Here is a 23,123-nt window from a genome sequence, read left to right on the forward strand (position 1 = left end):
CATCAACAAACTGAAGGTTAAGCTCTCTGAGATGTGCTGAGAGCTCTTTATTTAGGTGTGGATAAGGTCAAAGGCCTTAGAAACTGTTGCATATAACCATACAATATTCTGGAAGAAATCATTTGAATGGTAGGCCTGTCACGATAATTACATAATCGCCTGATCATGATTATTTGAGATAACAGTGATTATTTTGCACTTTAAATTCCAATCACTTATTGCCATCTAAATAATGATTTTTAAAATGCCATGAAACACGCATTTCTGTCTTGTTTATTAACATGTGAAGGATGAGCACCCAGTCTGTGATGGTTTGTGCCTAGGGCTGCAACTAACGATTATTTTGATAATCGATTAATCTAACGATTATTAGAATGATTATTCGACTATTCAGATATTATTGCAACAATTAATCATTAGCTCTTAAAAGATTATTCAGCTTGTGCCCGACTTAAAAAGTTGTATTAAACGTGTTTACTAACAATAAAGAGGACAAAAACATCTTTTAAAAATACCTCTACATTTTCAGAAAAAAGGGTCCGGTCGGGGTCCATTTGTGATCACATAGGGTACAGCTTATATGGTTGTACCTTCACTGGGTCAGATTTTCACCTTAAGGTACTATTATGTACCCTTTAGGGATAGATAATGTATAAATACATTTCTGTCCATCATAGGGTCCATGTATGTTCCATTTCCCCCAAAAGAGGTACAAAATACTGCAATCAAATGATTTGCCTGGTGGGGGAAGGGGTGGTTCAAGGTTGCCAAAGCCAAACATTTCAAGTGCATGAAATTCACTTCATTGTCCCAGTCACCCAACATTAATTTAAATAATAAATGAGCAATAATATCATTTTTAATATGCGCGATTACAGTTGGAAAGATGCCAGCGTTAATTCCGAATGCCCAAAGTATTAAAAAACATTGATTTATTACACTTTTGCTTCCCCAGCCACAGTATTGTCACAATAAATCCAAGTATTATGACTTTTATTGCCTGTAATCCTTGATCATGCTTATGTTTCTCTGTTTTTGTTAGCATATTTGGCACCAGTCTCTTGGAGCGTGTACCTCTGATTATCGAGGAGAGGAGTAAGGAGAAATTTGGGCACAGTCATACAGTCTGAATAAACTGCAAAGAGCCTGTCACAGGTCTGAGTGAGTGGATTGCTGTAGTATAACACATTAGCTACCCAAGTGCACAATAATGTTTTACAGGACATATAATTTCTGTCTTCATTTTTATTTGTATAGTGCTTTTCACAATACATATAGCTTCTAATCACTGATAGCATTAATACTCTTTATAGTGAAGAGTAACAGAGTATCTTTGAGCGGTTGCAAACTTTAAGTTCAGATGGGAAAACATCTGAGATTGAACAAATATTTTCCTCTGCACTTTTTATTTGGCTCCAACAGGAGTTTGCTGTCATTGATGAGGATGCACCTTTGAGGGACATGTAAATATTTTGCATGTACTGTATGTCAAGATGCTACCAGAAACCTTGATTGTTAAAGACTGGATGCTGTAAACGTTTTCATGGCGGAGAAGGGAGATAGAAGATGAAATTACTGGTGGATTAAAAACTCTATTGTAAGTAATATCAGAGATAATTTGATGTCAATTATCATCTTAAAATACATGTTTGAATTCAGTGTTGCACATGGAACAATAGGTTAGAACTACATTGTAAAGACCAGGGGGACATGAAAATGAGAGGGGCACACTTGGGCATTTTAATATTTTTATATTGCTGAAAAGTTGTTGAATATTTTACCCAAAAAGGAAAATTCAGTCTTTTACTCACCCTAATGTAATTTCAATCCAACATGACTCTTTTCTTCTTTGTAACACAAAAGGTGCATTTCTGATGGCAGGACATAAACCACAGTAAAAGTATTTGAAATAAAAGGTGTGATGTATTCCAAGTTTTCTGTAGTGATATGATCACTTTGATGAACAAAACATAATTTAAGTTGTTATTTACTATCAAATTAAAGCAGTAAAGCTCTGAAAACCTCACTGGTTCTCATTGCATCCTGTAAACAAACTTGGTTACTTGGTTAGTAGCATTGATTACTTTAACTGTGGTTTTCTGGTATTTTTTCCCTCTTTCTGAGCTTTTTTTTAAGTCACCATCCACTTACATTATGGCCAATAAACACTGTGAAGATTTCAAACATTCACCTTTTGTGTTCCACAGAAGAAAAAGATATACAGGTTTGGAGCGACATAAGGGTGAGTTAGGACATAATTTTCCTTTTTGGGTGAACTATTTCTATAAGACTGGTGTGACCACTTTAATATCAAGTTAATGTGAATGATTAACTTTCCATTAATATCAATTTTTTATATGAAAAAATATGCTCACTTCCTGCAATGTGCTATTGCAAAGATATGAGTCAAGTATCATTCAAAGACGTCCTGTGTTCCAGAAGAGACTATTAACACCAAAAAATAAAAATTGTCATTAAACTCACACTCATGATGTTTCAAACCTGTATGACTTTCTTTTCTTATGTGGGGACAGAAAAGGAGATATTTTTAATGAATATCACAGCCCTCCTTTTCAATGCAATGGCAGTGGATAGAGGCTCAATTTAAAGCTTAGAAGACCCAAAAGATGTCATAAAAGTAGTCCATGTGACTTGAGCATCTAACATCAAGTCATCAGAAGGCATACAATAATTTATTTATTGCGAGCAACGACCTGAAATGAGAGATGCTCCTTAAAAGTGGTTTGTGTGTTCTTTATTTTTTATTTATTTTTTCAGCTTTAAAGTGAGGTACTGCCAACTGACATTGTGTTGAAAAGATAGCCTGTGATGTTCATTAAAACTGAATTAACACTAACATCTCAATCACAATCTGTCATCAAATACAGTAGGATAATTATTATTATTATTATTATTATATATATATATTTTTTTTGCCATTTCGCTTTAAAAATATAACTACACATTTTAACTTAAGTATCCTTTAATACTCACATTAAAAATGTTATGGACTGTGGTGTTCATTTACACTCATCCCATAAATATGAACATTCTGATGTGACTTGAATGTACCATTAAAGGGATAGTTCATTTAGAAATGAAAATTCTCTCATAATTTCCTCATAATTGTTCTATGATCATTTCTCACATCAGAATGATCATATTTATGGGATTAGTGTAAATGAACACCACCATCCATAAAAATTGGAACAGTGAAGGAGAGAGTTGAGTCATATTAGTGACCAGAACAGAGACTTGTGGGGTGGGCTCTTTTTATTTTGGCCAATAAGCAACCACCCAGAACACCCTGGCAACTGCATAGCAATGTGCAAAAAAAAAGAAGAAAAAAAGAAAACAACTTAGCAACAGCATAGTAACAACCTGGCAACCACATACTGATCGTAGGCCTCATTAACCTGAGCCTATGCACCTAATTTTTGAGTGGAAAAAAGCATTATTTGTCGATAATTTTAGCAATATTAAATACAATATGAAAACATGCTGTACTATATATCACAGTAGTGTGCTTTGGTGTTAAACAGGACGTTTAAAGGCCTATTAAAATTGCTTATAAATCTCTCTTTATGCTGCATTATCACCAAATATCGGATTAGATTTTTTTGTCAAATTGTTTTCTTTCTATTAGCACAGGTTTTGTATTTCTTTTTGTAACTTACTGATCATAGGCCTCATTGACCTGAGCTTATGCACCTAATTTTTGATTGTTTTGAATCACTTTTATTTGGTAAAATAATGTCAGAAAATCACACTTGTGGTGTTCCCATTCAAAAATGACTGGCCATTGAAAATGAATGGGGAAGACCACAAAAAAACAAGACTTAGTTTTTAATTAACCAGGGAAAGTGGTCTAGTGTCATGATCAAGGATGTGATCAAGAGCCTCATGTACAAAGAATTGCTTGGCCATTGTGCTGCCACAAAGTGACTGATGAGCAAGGCCCTATGAGGCTTTATATAGCTTAGCTGTGGAAAAGCTTCTTTATATTAGTAAACTTTAGCCGCGTTTCCACTATTGGGCCAAATTAGGGCGTGCAAGTGCGTTCCCACCATCACTTCCGGGGCTTCATCGTGCCTCCTCGGGGCTTTCTCGGGGCCAACGGCCACTGGCCTTTTGCCCGCCGATTACCCTTGGGCCAAACAAGGCCAACCGGGGATTGAGGTGGGTACAATGTCAAAGGCTCAGGTTCGCCGAACTTGTCAGGATATGTATCCAGTGCACAATGGTAAAGATTCAGGAAAATAAAAAATATGAAAAAATGCGGGCACAGTACAAATCTGTTAAAACACAATGGACAAAGCAGTGCCCAAAGAAATTAATTACCATGAACTTTCTTAGATGGTGTGCTGGGACATCGTTCCGCTGTTAGTGGAGGGTCCACTCGGGACATCATGGCAGTTACAGTCGATGAGTTGTTTATCTTGCTAGCTAGCTAATGTTTACATTCAATATAAACTCGATATTCTAGATAACTAGATAACATGATACCTCAGCTTGACCTCCCCTTTTGCTTGTGAAATGGGCGAGTTGTGTGACGTTGGCGCCAGCTTTTGGCCCCGGCAGGCCAGTTAATAGCCCTGGCTCACACTGACCCGATAGTGTAAAAGCGGCTATTGGTCTGCTTCTTTATGAGAGCATGCAAATTCCAAAACACACTGTCATTATATTTTGTCTGAAAGGTGAGATGAAAGAAATATCATGAAAGAAAGATAATATATATAAAAGAGTATGTCATGACCCCTTTAAATATGTAGAATAGTATTTATTACCCTGTGCAGTATTTGTTTACAATTTATGTGCACTTTATTGTCTGATTCCAAGTTCAATGTGAATAAATGACTTCTTAATTTGTACATGTATTCAGCTACAATGCAAGTTACATGAACAAAAGAGACAATTAAACTATTAATTACAATTATAGGAAAATTAATCGTCAGCCAACATTTTACAATTGTGACAGCCCTAATAAACGGTGATAAACAAACAAAACCACCTAAATCAAATTAAATTTACAACGAAAGCATTGATTGGAAACAAACTTGTTTCCATGATGTATTTACCATATAAGGGTCAATGGTACACTGACCTCTCATATCCAACACACAAGTCATTAGATCCATTAAAGAGCCCATATTATGCTAATTTACAGGTTCATAATTTTATTTTGGGGGTTTACTAGAATATGTTTATATGCTTTAATGTTCAAAAAACACATTAGTTTTCTCATACTGTACATTGCTGCAGCCCTTCTTTGTTGTAGCTCCTGTCTCTTCAAAGCCCCCCTTTCTGAAAAGCCCAGTCTGCTCTGATTTATGTCCTGTCTCTTCAAAGCCCCCCTTTCTGAAAAGCCCAGTCTGCTCTGATTTAGCTCCTGTCTCTTTAAAGCTCCCCTTTCTGAAAAGTCCAGTCTGCTCTGATTGGTCAGCTGGCCCAGTCTGTTGTGATTGGTCAACCGCTTAGAGCATGTGTCGGAAATGTAACAGCCCTTACATAACTGTGTTTCATGCTTCCTGAACAGCTGTAAACACTATTGTAACTACGGTAACAGTGGAGCCGGTTTTTGCCGTACAAAGTTCGAGCCCGAGTCCAATAATGAAAGTTTGGAAGAACAAGCTGATCGACCCAAACCACATTCGCAAGCGTGATTTGAGCAGGACGTTTCACAGTGGTAAGTTTTTAATTTTGTATTTTTCTTACAAGTACACTGTTGATTATTGTAAACCTAAAAAGCTTCAAGTAAAAGGCACGTAGTCCATCTAATTTAGTCATCTTTTGCTGGGATGGGTGTAGCTGAACTTTTTTCGCCCGAGATATGAACGAAGAACAGAGGCTTACTTGCAGTTGGACATTACCGGGGTATTAGAGAGTTAATGAGCAAGTTAGCCGTGGACTACCATGGATAGTGTCTGTAACATTACAGCTTGTAATTATATAATTATATAAGACTCTTAAGATCAACCATTTTGTTACACAGTTTTAGGTAAAAGCCGGCCCACAGCTGAATAGTAAACCATTACCAAAACAATAACATTACATAGCAAGTTAGCCGAGCACTACCATGGATTGCAGACGTAAAATTACTGTTTGTATAAATAAATCCATCTCAACACTTGATCACTATTCATGATAGTAAGAACGACAAACAGTCTGCATAATTCTACACAATTGTAGGTAAAAGTGGGCCCGCAACTGATTAGCAAAACTATTTCAACACAACAACATTAGCTAGCAGGTTAGCAGAGGCCTACGGATGTGCACTGGGTGTACACCGTAGCTACAACACAAAACTCAACATTTGAACCCTTGGTAGCAGATAAATCCACAAATAATCAAACATACTTACAAGTTGTGATCCTGAAGTGCCAGATTGTCCCAACAAAGTGGGAACTGCACCATCTTTCAGGAGTAATCGTCTTGAAAATCCGGCATTGGTTAAGAAAACAGCATCTTCTCGACATGGCAACAACACTAACCCAAATCATCCTGGCCTCTGCTATAACTACATTTGTTTAAGGGCGGGCCAAAGTAGCCCTTAGGTGGGCATTATGCAAATGTGTTACATAGAGATGTAGACACTTTACAGAAGAAATGGCTGGACTACAAACCAGGCGTTTCATGTAGTTCAGTAGCAGTGTTTTCTGTGGGAGAGAATAACTCCCTTTTGCGTGGACTTTGTACTTTGTAACTATGCAGACCATTTACATGCACAAAGAGCTATATTACACTAAAGGAAAGGTAAAATCCCAAAAAGCATAATAGGGCCTCTTTAAAGGATTAAGTATTCAACAAACAAAATATTCCCTTCAGTCACATTATGGAGTGTTACTAAACATCTTTCTCCATTGCACATAAATTTTGAGCTTCTAAAGAAGAGTGATTATCTTATCCCACGTCCCATTTTCCTCCCCCTACTCCCTAGTCACAAATTTGCATATTACTATTATGCTATGATAACAACTGCATAATAATCAAATTATACTAACGGCATGAGGGTAGGCTTGAAATTTTTTATAGTCATAAAGGAAGAAGCTGTCATTATATCAGAATCGTTTTCAGAATATTTTTTTGCGATTTGCAAAAACCTTGATATCTTGAGTTATCTGAATACATTAGCGAAGATTGCCAACTGTGCATATTGCAATAATATTCTGGTTTCAATTTGGTTTTGATTTCTTTTAATAATATGCTAATGCCACTGGCTAGGCTAGCGGCATTAATTTAGAAAAGGTTTGGGTAGAAGTTTAAACTTGACCCAATTTTTTTTATGCCGAACAGGACAGAGTTTGTGCCTAATTATTCGGACGTCACCAGCTTGCTGGGATAGACGAAAACTCTGCTGCAAATAGGAAATCAATGGAAAATAGTCTGACATTTCTTGTGACATATTTACAGTATATTATTTATTCAGCTAAAACTATTTTTCCCCCCTAATAATATTACCAAATAATATCCATAATACTGTACAATAAGGTTCTATTTGTAAACATTAGCAAAAACTTTTGATGTTATGAACTAACAAGTTCATGTTAACTAATGAAGTGAACTAATGTGAACAAATACATCCTTATGGTTAAGTGTTGCCATAATGTCATTATAATTACAAAGGCTTCTGCTTAGTTTAAGGCTGCTCTATAGATGTCGATGATGTCATTTGTTAGTAATTTCAAAACATAATTTGCCTTTTTCCAAACCAAAAAAAAAAAAAAAAAAATACAAGAAAACACCATTCAGGGTAAATGAAAAGTGAAAAATGAAAAGTGTGTGGAATTAGAACCTTTTTGCTCAGAGCAGCATTAAATAAAAATACTTTTAACAGGCAAAACAAATTTAGCATACCCTTGGATTAATGGGCAATAAATCAGAGAGAATTGTGTTTATTAAATAGATGGATCCGTTATGCAGTTGTCACGATCATGCCAGGCTCTCCCTCACTCACTCAACCTTCACACTCACCAGAGTACTAATCAGGCACACCTGTCACTCATCAACCCTCATCACCAGCACTATAAGAAGAGCACACACACCCTCAGTCATTGTCTGGCCTCGTCAGAAGCTACAATACTACCTACCTCGAAACCTACCTTCTACGAACTTCTATGATCTCCAACCAGCGTTGTTACCTCGTTCTAGTCATCCCAAGTCAGCATCCAGTCATCCAGTCTTCCCAGTCATCGTCCAGTCATCCAGTCACCTACGTCGACATCCAGTCTTCCTTTGTCCCTCGTTTCCTTCCATGTGTGTGTGTGCTCCGGAAATCTGTAAGGCAAACCCTCAATCACTATCATACCATCCTGCATTCCAAGAACCCCGCTACTGATCATCTTACCTGTTTGAACACTGTGTTCCAGCTGATTCACTAATAAACTATTCTGTGTTACTTGACCCATCTCCCTTTCATTATTGTGTCTATGCCAATTGGTGACAGCAGTAATGCATCTCAGAAAGCAGTTTCAATTCAGTATTCTTGTTATGATTGACCTCCAAACCCTGAAGCATACAAACAAATTATGAAATGACAAGAGGGAAAGGGGCAAGGATACTGTGGAGGAGAGGGCATGGTTGAACGTTCATCTGGGGAGAGAGGAAGTGGTAAGGGTTTTCACCTGAGATTAATTGCTGGTAATTGCTGTTTCTTTGTTTGCAGTAAGAGACGGGGAAATAAAAGGGGCCAGACCTCAGAGTGAGGGAGAGAGAAACCAGCTGAAGCTATGAGTGTACTGGCCAGGCATTCACGGGGATGTTCACCAGTGGTGTACGGCATGCTATGAATGTCAGCTGGTGAATCCGCCGGCCTCTCCAAAAGCGCCATTGCGCCCCCTTCCATTGATCGAAGTTCCTTTAGAAGAAATTGGTATGGACCTAATCGGGCCATTAGAATGCACAGCACGTGGGCATCGCTTTGCATTAGTCCTGGTGGATTATGCAACGCGATATCCGGAAGCAGTGCATCTGCGCAACACCTCAGCTTGTAGTGTTGCGCAGGCGTAATTTAAAATGATCTCCCGAGTGGGGATTCCTAAAGAAATCCTCACTGATCAGGGCATGGCTTTTATGTCATGTACACTACGCGAGCTGTATGAATTATTGTGTATTAAATTGATTCGGACAAGTGTGTACCATCCACAAATGGATGGCTTGGTCAAACTATTTAATAAAACCTTAAAGAATATGATTCGTAAGTTCGTGCACGAAGATGCTTGGAACTGGGATAAGTGGCTCGAACCCCTATTATTCGCAGTGCGAGAGGTCCCACTGGGTTTTCCCTGTTTGAATTGTTATATGGGTGTAAGCCCCGTGGCATGTTAGACGTCATGAAGGAAAATTGGGAGGAGGGACCTTCACAGAGCAAAAATGAAATTCAATACATTCTTGACCTGAGAGCAAAACTCCACACACTGGGGTGACAATCACTGGAGAATTTGCTACAGGCACAAGAATGTCATTCCCAGCTGTATAACAGGGGAGCTCAGCTATGGGAGTTTGCACAGAGAGATAAAGTTCCCTCGGAATGGAGGTGAATCTAAAAGCCAATCAGTTCACCCCGGTCCCTTGCGGAGACCACCTGTCACTGTCACAACGTACAGAGTTTGCCAGGTTGCAAAATAATTTCTCTGATGTATTCTCGCCTCTCCCCGGCCACACTAATCTCATAAAACACCACATCGAGACAACCCCAGGGGTAGTGGTACGCAGTCATCCCTACCGCTTACCCGAACACAAGAAACAGGTAGTACGGGAAGAATTAAGGCCATGCTCGATATGGGGGTAATAGAAGAATCCCACAGTGATTGGGCCAGCCCAGTGGTTCTGGTACCTACCGGTTCTGTGTGAATTATAGGAAAGTTAATGCAGTGTCGAAATTTGATGCTTATCCAATGTTGACAAACTGCTCGATTGGTTGGGCACGGCTCGCTTTTATACGACATTGGATTTAATAAAGGGATATTGGCAGATCCCTTTAACGCCAATGTCCCATGAAAAAAAATGGTCTTCTCCACACCGTTTGGTTTACACCAATTTGTGACCCTTCCATTCGGTTTGTTTGGGGCCCCGGCTATGTTTCAGCCACTGCCTATGATATCATTATTTATAGTAATGATTGGCAGCGACACATGCAACAACTGGTGGCAGTTTTGAGGTCGCTGTGATGAGTGGGGCTCACAGCAAACCCGAAGAAGTGTGCAATTGGGTGGGTGGAGGTACGGTATCTGGGGTTCCACTTGGGTCATGGTCAGATGTGGCCCCAAATTGATAAAACAGCAACTATTGTGACCTGCCCAAGACCCAAGACCAAAAAGGATTTCGAAGCAATTATCGAAGGTTTGTGCCTAATTATTCGGACGTCACCAGCCCACTGACTGATCTCACTAAAAAGGGAGCTCCAGACCCGGTCCAGTGGACAAAGCCGTGCCAACAAGCATTCACGTAGGTAAAAGCTACACTTTGTGTCAGGCCGCTTCTGCATTCCCCTGACTTCTCTCTCCCTTTTCTTTTGCAGACGGATACATTGGACAGGGGGCTGGGTGCGGTACTGTCCCAAGTGGTGGAGGGGGAGGAGGGCCCGGTGCTGTACATTAGTCGGAAGCTCTCTATGAGAGAGACGAAGTTCCTCCGGCCTGAGTTGGGCAGTGGGGTTATGTGGAGGTGAGGGCGTGGTCGAGCGATCATCAGGGGAGAGAGGAAGTGGTAAGGGTTTTCACCTGAGATGAATTGCTGGTAATTGCTGTTTCTTTGTTTGCAGTGAGAGACAGGGGAAATAAAAGGGGCCAGACCTCAGAGTGAGGGAGAGAGAGACCAGCTGAAACTATGAGTGTGTTGGCCGCTGCCAGTCCCATTTTATATATAGCGTTTGAGTGTTTGTGTGAAGCTTTACCATTATGCAGTCAAGCGAATGTGTTTTTGTGTGAAGAATAAATTTACCTTTGAGTTGGATTTGCCGTCTCCCTCTTCCTTATTCCTTGAACTTTGTTACAGATACATTTTAGTATTGAGTTTCACAATAACAGAAACACTAATGTTTTGAAGCTGCAGCATCAATCAATGATGTTTAACTTATCCAATTCGTCATCAAAAAAATTATTATCCACTTAAAATAAATAGCCTTAAGATGTAGTATTTTATAGAAGCTATGCATGACTGCAAGCAAAACCATTTTCTTAATTGCAGCATCTTTATTTACATTCTTTGGGCACAGGATTCTGTTTCAGTGTAACAGGACAAAGGCCAGATATAAATACATAATGGCTTCAAACCATTTAGAAAATCACAAACACTTTGATGGAACACTGTAAAAAAGTGTCCATATGGAGCCTTATCGTAAACTACAAGATATGCCTGATAAAAAAGAGGGCTTGGTGCCTATAAAGCACCAAGGTGAAACGATTTCAGTTCCATTTCGTTTTATAAGGCAATGATACACACTGCACATCAGTCGCGAAAGAGTGACAGGTTAACCAGTTTGGGAAACAAGGTTAAATAAGGTTAACATGCTACCTGTCCCAGATTTGCCTGCAGTGTAAAGCTGCTGCAACCAATTTTGTGTGGGATGACTGCACAAATATTGCCCTGTCCGTAATATCCTCTTCATGACAGTTCGCTGGTTAATAGCTGTGATGATTCGAAATAAACCTTTTAAATCTGAACCTGGATTTGAGCTAGAGGGAGTGATAAAACACTTTTTCTTTTAATCAATTTTGTGCATCATTAACCAGCAGGAACTTACACCTTCCATGTGTCAGTCGAGATTTGTAGTGTAATAGATCTCTGACTTTATCTACTGACTGCTCTGCACCCCACCGCCTGTTATGTGGGGACTGATTGCTCGCTGTGTCCATTTCTTCTATCTGTTTTCTCTGCTCAATGCACTCTGCCCTGGTCCTCCCTCACAAGCACTCTGAACACTGTACGACTTTCCACAGGAACAAAAAGTGTAATTCTACTACTAATGTGTTAAAGTGTTCCAGGTATGTTTCAGATGAGTAAACACTAGAGCTGTCAAAATTAATGCATTAACGCTTGCAATTAATTAGTAAAGTTAAATGTGTTAATTTTTCTTAATCGCGATTACACATTTACTGTTAATACAGCATAAACCAGCATAAAAACTGGTTGGAAGGGCGAACCTTTGTGGTGTGCCCAAAACACACACAACAGTGATTCAGTGTCAGTGACAAATTAATGCAGAAAAGGAGATCTTAACGCTATTTGTTGTACAAAAGAAGCCTAGATGGAACTTGTGACAGAAATCAAGTATTTTTCATCCTAAGGTGCATTTTAAGTACCACAGAAGCAGGCCAAGTCTTAACTATCACCAAAACACAGAATGAGACTTTTTTTTGTCTGCAAGTGCTTTTCATGTGAAGTTTAGAGTGGCGCTTGACACTGGCATTGATGCCCTGATGTGAACTCACACTTAGACTTTGGGAAACGTTTAATGTTAATGTTACTTGAATTGGTGCTATTTTAGTGCATTTCTATCTTTATACTGTGGAAGGCTTTGTTTGGAAAATATTAAAGCATTATATTGTTACATATTGTTTTGTTGTCTTTCCTAAGAAGGAAATAAATGCATTTTGACAGGAAAATAAGTATATTTAGAGTCAAATTTAATCACTTTCAAAATCTGCGATTCATCGCATCGCAATTAACTACGAAAAAGTATGCGATTAAATGTGATTAAAAATGTAATCGACTGACAGCTCTAGTAAACAGTATATATATATATATATATATATACACACACACACACACACACTACTGTTCAAAAGTTTGGGGTCACTTGCCTGAAATGTTTCTCATGATCTTAAAAACCTTTTGATCTGAAGGCGTATGCTTAAATGTTTGAAATTAGTTTTGTAGTCTAAAATATAATTGTGCCAACATATTAATTTAATTACAAAACTAAAATTTTGTTTTAAAAAAAAAAGTTTTTGAAATGGATGACTTGGACCGAATAATTAAGAAAAGCAGCCACTAAGTGCCCAGCATATAGATGGGAACTCTTTCAATACTGTTTAAAAAGCATCCCAGGGGGATACCTCAAGAAGTTGGTTGAGAAAATGCCAAGAGTACATTTCTGCAAAATCTAGGCAAAGTGTGGCCACTTTGAAGATGCTAAAATATAACACAGTTTTGATTTATTTAGGATTTTTTTAGTCACAACATAATTCCCATATTTCCATTTCTATTATTCCATAGTTGTAATGACTTTACTATTATTCTAAAATGTGAATACAAAAAAATAAAAATAAATAAAGAATGAGTAAGTGACCCTAAACTTTTGAACGGTAGTGTGTATATATATATATATATATATATATATATATATATATATATATATATATATATATATGTATATATACACTATATTGCCAAAAGTATTCGCTCACCCATCCAAATAATTGAATTCAGGTGTTCCAATCACTTCCAGGGCCACAGGTGTATAAAATGAAGCACCTAGGCATGCAGACTGCTTCTACAAACATTTGTGAAAGAATGGGCTGCTCTCAGGAGCTCAGTGAATTCCAGCGTGGTACTGTGATAGGATGCCACCTGTGCAACAAGTCCAGTCGTGAAATTTCCTCACTACTAAATATTCCACAGTAAACTGTCAGTGGTATTATAACAAAGTGGAAGCGATTGGGAATGACAGCAACTCAGCCACGAAGTGGTAGGCCAAGTAAAATGACAGAGCGGGGTCAGCTGATGCTGAGGCGCATAGTGCGCAGAGGTAGCCAACTTTCTGCAGAGTCAATTGCTACAGACCTCCAAAGTTCATGTGGCCTTCAGATTAGCTCAAGAACAGTGCGTAGAGAGCTTAATGGATGGGTTTCCATGGCCGAGCAGCTGCATCCAAGCCATACATCACCAAGTGCAATGCAAAGCGTCGGATGCAGTGGTGTAAAGCACGCCGCCACTGGATTCTAGAGCAGTGGAGGCGCGTTCTCTGGAGTGACGAATCACACTTCTCCATCTGGCAATCTGATGGATGAGTCTGGGTTTGGCGGTTGCCAGGAGAACGGTACTTGTCTGACTGCATTGTGCCAACTGTGAAGTTTGGTGGAGGAGGGATTATGGTGTGGGGTTGTTTTTCAGGAGCTGGGCTTGGCCCCTTAGTTCCAGTGAAAGGAACTCTGAATGCTTCAGCATACCAAGAGATTTTGGACAATTCCATGCTCCCAACTTTGTGGGAACAGTTTGGGGATGGCCCCTTCCTGTTCCAACATGACTGCGCACCAGTGCACAAAGCACGGTCCATAAAGACATGGATAAGCGAGTTTGGTGTGGAAGAACTTGACTGGCCTGCACAGAGTCCTGACCTCAACCTGATAGAGCACCTTTGGGATGAATTAGAGCGAAGACTGCGAGCCAGGCCTTCTCGTCCAACATCAGTGTCTGACCTCACAAATGCGCTTCTGGAAGAATGGTCAAAAATTCCCATAAACACACTCCTAAACCTTGTGGAAAGCCTTCCCAGAAGAGTTGAAGCTGTTATAGCTGCAAAGGGTGGGCCGACGTCATATTAAACCCTATGGATTAAGAATGGGATGTCACTTAAGTTCATATGCGTCTAAAGGCAGACGAGCGAATACTTTTGGCAATATAGTGTATATATAATATACCCTTAAATGGTCCCCCTTGATCTTTAAATGGTTATGTTTCTTTCATTCCACTTGTTTTTGATATATAAAAGCCGTTCAATCACATAATTTCTATTTGAAGCATTTTAGTTGTGGGGGACATGGGTGTACAGTAGCTATTGCACGACCAACTTAAGCTCCCTTCCAAAAACTAGTGAGCTGCCTCGCTGCCTACATAAGAATGCATTCTATGGTAGCATCCTAACTATTGTGGAACAAAGTGACTGATTTGGAACAATGTACATTGACAGAAACGCTGAACTCTGCATGCTATATACAGTAAAATATAAACCATATATGTCAGGCAATTCCTCAGGCAATTACAATACAGGCCACGTGAGATCAACTCAAATCACGTGAGAACAACTCAAATCTTGTGAGAACAACTCAAATCTTAATTCTTAAACAGTTTTGGTGAAACAGACAAATTTTTAAAAAATAGAAACCAAGTAATCAACAAATGGCCAGTTGCTTGTTGCTTCTGGTTAGGATAAATGCAAAGAATTACATGGAACAGATAGCTTTATCAAACCTTTTCTGGTTCGGACACAATGTTCAGTTCATTCTCTAACAAAGGAACAATTAACTTCCTTTGGCAAAAATCACTACTTACTTTGTAAGCCAAAAAAAAAAAAGCAACTGCATTTTTACAGTTGTTCATCTTACTGAAACAAAAATTGATTGCTTTTTGCCTTTCATTTCGCCCTCTCTGAAACCTTTAGTTTTCTTTTTTTTTTTTTTTTTTTTTTTTACTTTTACTTCTACAGTCGCATAAGCCCACTAAGAAAAGATCATGACTTGCATAAATGCATTTAATTTTGAATTGCCCGAAAGTATTAGACACCACCAGGAACATTTTATTATGCAGGCAATTCAAGGAAGTGATTTATTTAAAATTTCTAGTAGGTTTTTGAACTCTTCACAAAGTAAATTTTGTAATTTTCGATGGTTGCAGGCAGATTTTCTATCAGCCGTCCAACTCAATGAGACATAATGGCATTGAGACATCTCCTAAATGCTTAATTATTTGTGATTTGAGATCCTTATCCTAAACAAAACCCTAATCAGGGTAATAATAGATACAAACTATCTCACTAGAACAGCCAGTATAGGATATATCACTCTTGCTTTTGAACATACTATATCTAGGAAAATATATTTTGGCAACTGGATTGGAATTAGCCAATCACAGTGTATATTGGTTACTGGTAAAGTCCTTAAATGAATAAAATCAATGAAATAGGTTCTTAAAGTTATCTTATAATTTATTATTTTTTTCTTTGAAGTAGCAATGCATAAGACACACTTTGTTAGACTGTATTAGTTTTAATGTACTATTTTGTAAAGAAATGATTTCACCCCCTACAACTCATCAATAGGTGCATCTAACATCTGTGATCTTTGAGCTGGGGTGAGTCACTCACCAGTTTTCTCCACTTGTCCTGTTCTGTTGGGGGTTCCTCATCATCTGCAGCTTTGACTCTTCGAAGTGGCTCATCAGCATGCAACTAGAGGACAGACAGCCAGAGTGAGGGTGTAAGATCGCGAAGTGTGAGAGCGCAGAGAAGAGATATCACATTCATGTTACATTTCATTTCTAAAATGTGCCAATTTTTCCCTGGTCTCCAGCGGTGCCTTGCACTCTGGCTGTGTAAACACTCACTCCATTTATGAATACACTTTTGACACCCCACTGAAATATACATGAGGCAAGTTGTGTATCCATCCTGACTGAAAATGATAAAATGCCTTAGAAAGTGAACATAAAGAGTATAGCATCTCATGCTGAAGTCATGAATTATTGGCTGCCTAGCAGCATCATTCACATTTCATGACCTGCATATGCACTGCACAAACTTTTTCAAAAAAATCAAGCAAAGAAACAACTAAGGAGATTGCTGAAACCACTGGAATTGCATTAAGAACTGTCCAACGCATTATTAATACCTGGAAGGACAGTGGTGAACCGTCAGCTTTGCGCTAGAAATGTGGTTCAGAAAAAAAATCTTGAATGACTGTGATCAGAGATCACTAAAACGCTTGGTGAATTCACATTGTAAAAATCGACAGTAGAATTCACTGCTATGTTTAATAGTGAAAGAGCATTTCCACATGCACAATGCGACGAGAACTTAACAGCTGTGTGGCCACAAGAAAGCCACTTGTTAGTGAGGTTAATCGGAAAAAACAACTTCAATTTGTTAGGGAACATTAAGAAGGGAAGCGCATGAAGTGATGCACCTGTCATGCATCGTGCCCACTGTACAAGCCTCTGGAGGCAGTGTTATGATCTGGGGTTGCTTCAATTGGTCAGGTCTAGGATCAGCAACGTTATATGTCAATAAAATGAAGTCAACTGACTACCTGAATGTACTGAATGACCAGGTTATCCCATCAATGGATTTTTTCTTCCCTGACAGCATGGGCATATTCCAGGCCAATAATGCTAAAATTAATCTGGCTCAAATTGTGAAAGAGTGGTTCAGGGAGCATGAAGAATCCTTTTCACACATGAATTGGCCACCACAGAGTCCTGACCTTAACCCCATTGAAAGTCTTTGGTATGTGCTGGAGAAGAGTTTACGGAGTGGTTCGACTCTCTTCGATTTTGTGACGTTGCATAAGATTGTCGAAACAATGCCACGATGAATGTGCGCCGTAATCAAAGCTAAAGGCGGTCCAATGAAATATTAGAGTATTCAACTTTTTTGGGGGGGGGGGGGGTGGCAGGCAGTGTATTAAAGATACAGTACATATACACAATACATCATCCAGTGATGGCTAGAGTAAATAATCTTTGTGCTATGATAATGATTTGGGTTGAATTTAATGGAAAACTAAGAGTTGAGCTCTGCGGCGCTACACATTTTTTTAGTAGCCTCCAGAGATGGCAAGTGGTGGTGGTGTGTGTTTACCTTCGTAGATAATAATTGTTTCTAATTTTAGAACGCGCCATGTCATCCAACAGATACGCTTGGTGTGCAGCCCCTGAATAAAGTAGAAAATCGGGCCTGAATCTCTTAAAAAGTCAATTATTTGTTTGACCATTTTTTCTTATAATAACTTGGGTAACAGGATTGAAGGTTGAACACTACAACATGTGTTAAAATTATGAAAATTGAAAGAGATTATATACTTGCCTTGCCACCATGTTGTAGAAAGGGTCTTTGGTGTGATTTCAGTGGAATGAGAAAATATACTTGCATTGTCACCATGTTGTAGAAAGGGCCTTTGTATGTGTTTAAAATCTTAAGATAAATAGAATTATTATTATTCTTTGTTGATGTTTGTAATGCATCTCAGCCCTCACAGATGTGCTCGTACATAGACATTCAGTCTATTTTCAATTTTCAGTTCATGCCCCACCCCCATTGTTTTATTAAATATTTCGGCCTATGAGTGGACTAAAAGCTCAATAGATGTCTAGGTGTCATTAGAAAGCTAAGAGCATCCCCTTTGTGATGATGTGAAACATTTTACCATCAATAGTCAATAACATATATTTACAATGATTTGTAAAGCATGCTTTTCCTGCTGGACTGCATATTTTGTTCTGGACATCTAAGATACAACATTGGATTATTCACACAAGCAAGCTCACAGACAAGTAAAAATGGCTAATTTGTTAGAAAACTGCCTAAGGTAAAAGCAGATATAAAGTTTTTAGCTATGTGGTGTGATCTGCGCATAAAAGAGCCTTTTTTATTTGATGTCTTACAGATATCCTATTTCAATTGTGATTCTTTTGAAAATCTTTCAAACTGTGGCATTAGGGCAACAGAATCAACTGTACAGTCACATTCCTGAGAATGAGAGCATTGATTTTATATATGATTTTTCTATTTAAGTGCTATTTAAAAGACTTTTATATTCATATTAATATTTCTACCTCATGACCTCTAGGTGGTGCTGATTTGCGACAAGAATGTTTTCAGGCCTTATTTTGTTATCTTTTATAATATAAATGCAGAAGTGATGGTTACCTATGAAAAGTTCAGATTCTAAGCTTTCAAACGATACCACATAGGTATGCTTGACTTACTATTTTCGGAGACTTGAACATTTGAAGCGAAACATTTTTGCGACATTGCGCCCCCTTTTGGACTTGCCGGCGGGTCCGCAGATTTGAAGAGATTAGACACCTTAGCTAGCATGACAGTTTGTGCCCTTGTCCACCAAGTTCCAGGTCATTAGGCAGACGTGCTGCTTCTGTGTAGAAGTATCATCAAACAGACAGAATCAAACTTACTCTTTGAAAGTGGCAGTCTCAGGGTCTTCTGTCATAACATCGTGCAGTGCCTCCATGCTGATGTTAATGATCCCACAGAACTTGTCCTGGATCACGCTGAGAAATGATCGCAGTGGAAAATATTAGTCAGAGAATGAAAATGACGTTCTATCAAACCACATCATATCTAAGAGAGAAAGTCTTCACAAGCCTGTAGCTATTGAGATTCTAAGTTTTGGGGAAAAAAATGCTTTTAGTACAGAAAAAAGCTTGAGCTCTCAAATACTTCTGCAAAGTAGCATAATCATAAGCTTAAAAGCAAAACTCAGTCTGACTGACTGTTAAAATGTAAACTACACTCAAGGGATCAAGGGAACATTATAATGCATATATAAGCTGAGACAGTTATTGGCAATAACTTCAAAGACGTTCATTCGATTAACCCCCTTGATGCAGGTGTAGAGTTCGGCAGTATGATGGAATAAATACCATGTGTCAACCACAAGATATTCTTCTATACCATTCACGCCATGGTATATCTGCAGTGTGATTCTGAAAATCTGACACATAGCAGAAAACTATAGTCCACTCTGAAAAACTGCATCACAGATCGGCACTTCCGGTGTGGACAGCTTTTATTATTTATAATGGGAGTGATTTATTTTTGACATGTTGCGTCACATCGCATGTGTCCAGTGTTGAACTGAAGTTTCTCAGCAACATCACAACTTGCTGCATCAATATATAATTCAACCAGACATTTTCACATGTTGTGTCTCTGACGCAAAGTACAATCAGGTTTTAAATATCTTCTGGCAACAATTTTCTAATTACTGCATGTCAGTTTAATAAACCATGTTGCAGTACAGGTAGTTTCATACATTTATTTAAAAAAAGTATCATTTCTAAGGATTTCCTAGAAAAAGTGAGCAAGTTGCCACACACTGTTACAAAAGTAACAATATGTGATATGACACTCATAGTTCCCTATCTGTCACTCACTCGACGTTGGTGTCGATGTAGTGACACTAGGGGTCACTCTTGGGAGCCCGAGACACCTCTGGTCTTTGATAAAAGGCCAATGAAAATTGGCGAGTGATATTTGCATGCCACTCCCCCGGACATACGGGTATAAAAGGAGCTGGTATGCAACCACTCATTCAGATTTTCTCTTCGGAGCCGAACGGTCATGCTCATTGAGTTGAATAGCACTGTTCATTCACCTCTGCTGGATCTGACGGCGCATTTCAGCAGCTTCTCCCTCCTCTGCACTGGTGCACTGCAGAGAACGCCCCTGGGCGCTTCGGCAGAAAAACTAGAGAGTATATTTCCTGAAAAAGCATTTTTCCCCTCTAAAAGAGTATATTTCTCTAAAAGAGCGCACACACGGAACGTCTTTTTAAAGACACGTCTTTCTAAAGATGCCTTTCCGATCGTGTGTTATTCCTGGTTGCGGTCGTTTTCTCTCAACTTCGGATGGTCATGATCGCTGTCTTTCATGTCTGGGCGCGACCCACACGGAGGCAGCGTTTATGAATGATTCATGTTCTCATTGTGAGAACATGACCATGGCAACGTTGCGGTCGTGGCTTGCTTTCGTAAGAAAGCCACCCCAGCGGCTCCCCGCCTCGCTCCTTCTACCTACGGGTATGAGGTCAGCGCGGCTAGCACTGGGGGCGATTTGGGGACCTAGATGGGATCGTCTCCGCCGGGTATCCCCCCGTGGACCTCTCATTCACCAGCACGCTCGTCTGCCCCAATTGGGCTTCCGGATGAGTTCACCGGCTCGTCGCATGGCGAGTCTGGCTTCTTGTTCGGGGCCCGCGAAGATGATGAGCTCTCGAGCGCAGCATCGGAGAGCGGGCTTGTCCAGTCGGATGCAGAAGCCTCAGCTGGGCTTCCCCCTTCGGGGACGGTCGCCCAGTCACAGGCCAATGCCGAAATGACAGACATGCTTTCCCAGGCGGCCGCGAGCGTCGGGCTAGAGTGGAACCCTCCGCTCTCCCCTGAACCCTCGCGGCTTGATGATTGGTTTCTGGGCTCGCGGCGCCATTCAAAACAGCTGCGCCCCGCTCCAGTGCCATTCTTCCCGGAAGTGCATGAGGAGCTGACGAAGTCATGGGAGGCACCTTTCACTACCCAGCCCCAACTCTGCAGCTCTCCTGCTCTCACTACCCTCGATGGCGGGGTGGCCAGGGGCTATACGGCGATTCCCCTGGTGGATAAGGCGCTTGCGGTGCACTTATGCCCGCAGAGCGCTGCCACCTGGCGTGGATGCCCTAAGCTCCCGTCTAAGCCCTGTAGGCTCATGTCATCCCTGACGGCTAAAGCCTACAGTGCTGCTGGACAAGACGCCTCTGCCCTGCACGCCATGGCTCTCCTGCAGGTCCACCAAGCCAAGGCTCTGAAAGAACTGCACGAGGGTAGTTCCGCCCCAGATTTGATGCAGGAACTGTGCTTGGCGACCGACCTCGCCCTCAGGGTGACGAAGGTCACGGCACGGTCTCTTGGGAGGACGATGGCCACACTAGTAATCCAGGAGCGCCACCTGTTGCTCAACCTGGTCGAGATGGGCGAGGCCGACAAGACATGGTTCCTTGCTGCCCCCATTTCCCAGGCGGGCCTATTTGGCGACACCATTGAGGATTTTTCCCAGCATTTCTCGATGGTAAAGCAGCAGATGGAAGCAATTCAGCACATCCTGCCCCGGCGCGGCTCAAGGTCCCGCACCCCGTCTGCTCATCGCCAAGGCCGTCCCCCTGCAGTGACTGCACCGGCTCCGCCGCAGCCCGCCCCTTCGACCCGGCCCCGGCGTGGAGCCCACCGCAGGAAGCCGGCGCCACCCGTCTCACAGCCGGCGCCGAAGAACCCACGGAGGTCCTCGAAGAGCCTGAGCCTGAGATGGGCAACCCAGGGATAAGGGAACCCACTCACGTGGAGCTGGTAGGAAGACCACTCCATCCCCCAGTGGAGGGCCGGGTGGAAAATCTTTTGTTGGCTTTTTTGTTTGATTTCGCCGCACGCCCAAGTGGCTGTGGTACCCAACAGTTCAGCAAAAGAACGGCTTCCTTCATCCCTGGGTCACATACCCGGCGTGTACAGTCGTCACCACGACTACCGTCCACTGGCTTTTTCTTGCAGGATTGGCGCTCCAGCGGTGCCCTTTCCGCCCCTGAGCACCCAGCTGTGGCATACAGCCACCCCGATGTGGCAGCCTCCACAGGTTACGAGGACAGGCCTCTTCCTCCCCTGTCTCAGGCTGTTCCGGGGGTGGTCACAAGGAGCGAGGTAAGTGCTTCGATGTCCCTAGACTCAACACGGCCATGGTGTGCTGTGGCACCTCGCGCTCTGCCCCGCCGTGAGGCCCCACCTGCCGTTTCGTCCGACGACGTTGTCCCCTTGTGCTTTCCAATCCGTCGCGGTGGCTGGTCCGGGCCGTCCGACTTGGCTACGTGATTCAATTCACCAGGCGCCCGCCCAGGTTCAGCGGTATTCACTTCACCTTGGTCAAGGGTGAAAACGCTGTCACCCTGCACACGGAGATCGCTATCCTCCTATGGAAGGACGCGATAGAACCTGTCCCTCCAGCCGAGATGAAGAAAGGGTTTTACAGTCCCTACTTCATCGTACCGAAAAAAGGCGGTTGGTTGCGGCCAATCTTGGACCTGCAAGTACTGAACCGGGCTTTACACAGACTCACGTTCAAGATGCTGACGCAGAGACGCATTCTAGCGAGCGTCCGGCATCAAGATTGGTTCGCGGCGGTAGACCTGAAGGTTGCGTACTTTCACGTCTCGATCCTTCCTCGACACAGACCCTTCCTGTGGTTCACGTTCGAGAGTCAGGCGTATCAGTACAAAGTCCTCCCTTTCGGCCTGTCCCTGTCTCCTCGCATCTTTACGAAGATTGCAGAGGCTGCCCTTGCCCCATTAAGGGAGGTGGGCATTCGCATTCTCAACTATCTCGATGACTGGCTAATCTTAGCTCACTCTTGAGATGTGTTATGCGCAAACAGGGACCTGGTGCTCTCACACCTCAGCCGACTAGGGCTTCGGGTCAACTGGGAAAAGAGCAAGCTCCTCCCCGTTCAGAGCATCTCTTTTCTCAGTTTGGAGTTGGACTCAGTCTCCTTGACGGCGCGCCTTACGAACGAGCGCGCCCAGTCGGTGCTGGCCTGTTTGAAGGCGTTCAAGCAGGGAACAGCGGTGGCCACCCCGCTTGGGTTGATGCATATGAGG

At 41.3% G+C, this 23,123-nt stretch overlaps 1 protein-coding gene across 1 annotated transcript in view; it reads right to left on the minus strand.

The window, feature by feature from the left end:
- The window catches only part of ipo11 (importin 11), a 195,130-nt gene that overhangs the window by 21,918 nt on the left and 150,089 nt on the right, over positions 1 to 23,123 (minus strand). Inside the window, 3 exon segments of the mRNA XM_051654108.1 lie at positions 16,078 to 16,128; positions 16,131 to 16,165; positions 18,907 to 19,002. Of these exon segments, the coding sequence (XP_051510068.1) occupies positions 16,078 to 16,128; positions 16,131 to 16,165; positions 18,907 to 19,002 (182 nt within the window).

Source organism: Myxocyprinus asiaticus, chromosome 24 (assembly GCF_019703515.2).
Source record: "Myxocyprinus asiaticus isolate MX2 ecotype Aquarium Trade chromosome 24, UBuf_Myxa_2, whole genome shotgun sequence".
NCBI classification, from domain to species: Eukaryota; Metazoa; Chordata; class Actinopteri; order Cypriniformes; family Catostomidae; genus Myxocyprinus; species Myxocyprinus asiaticus.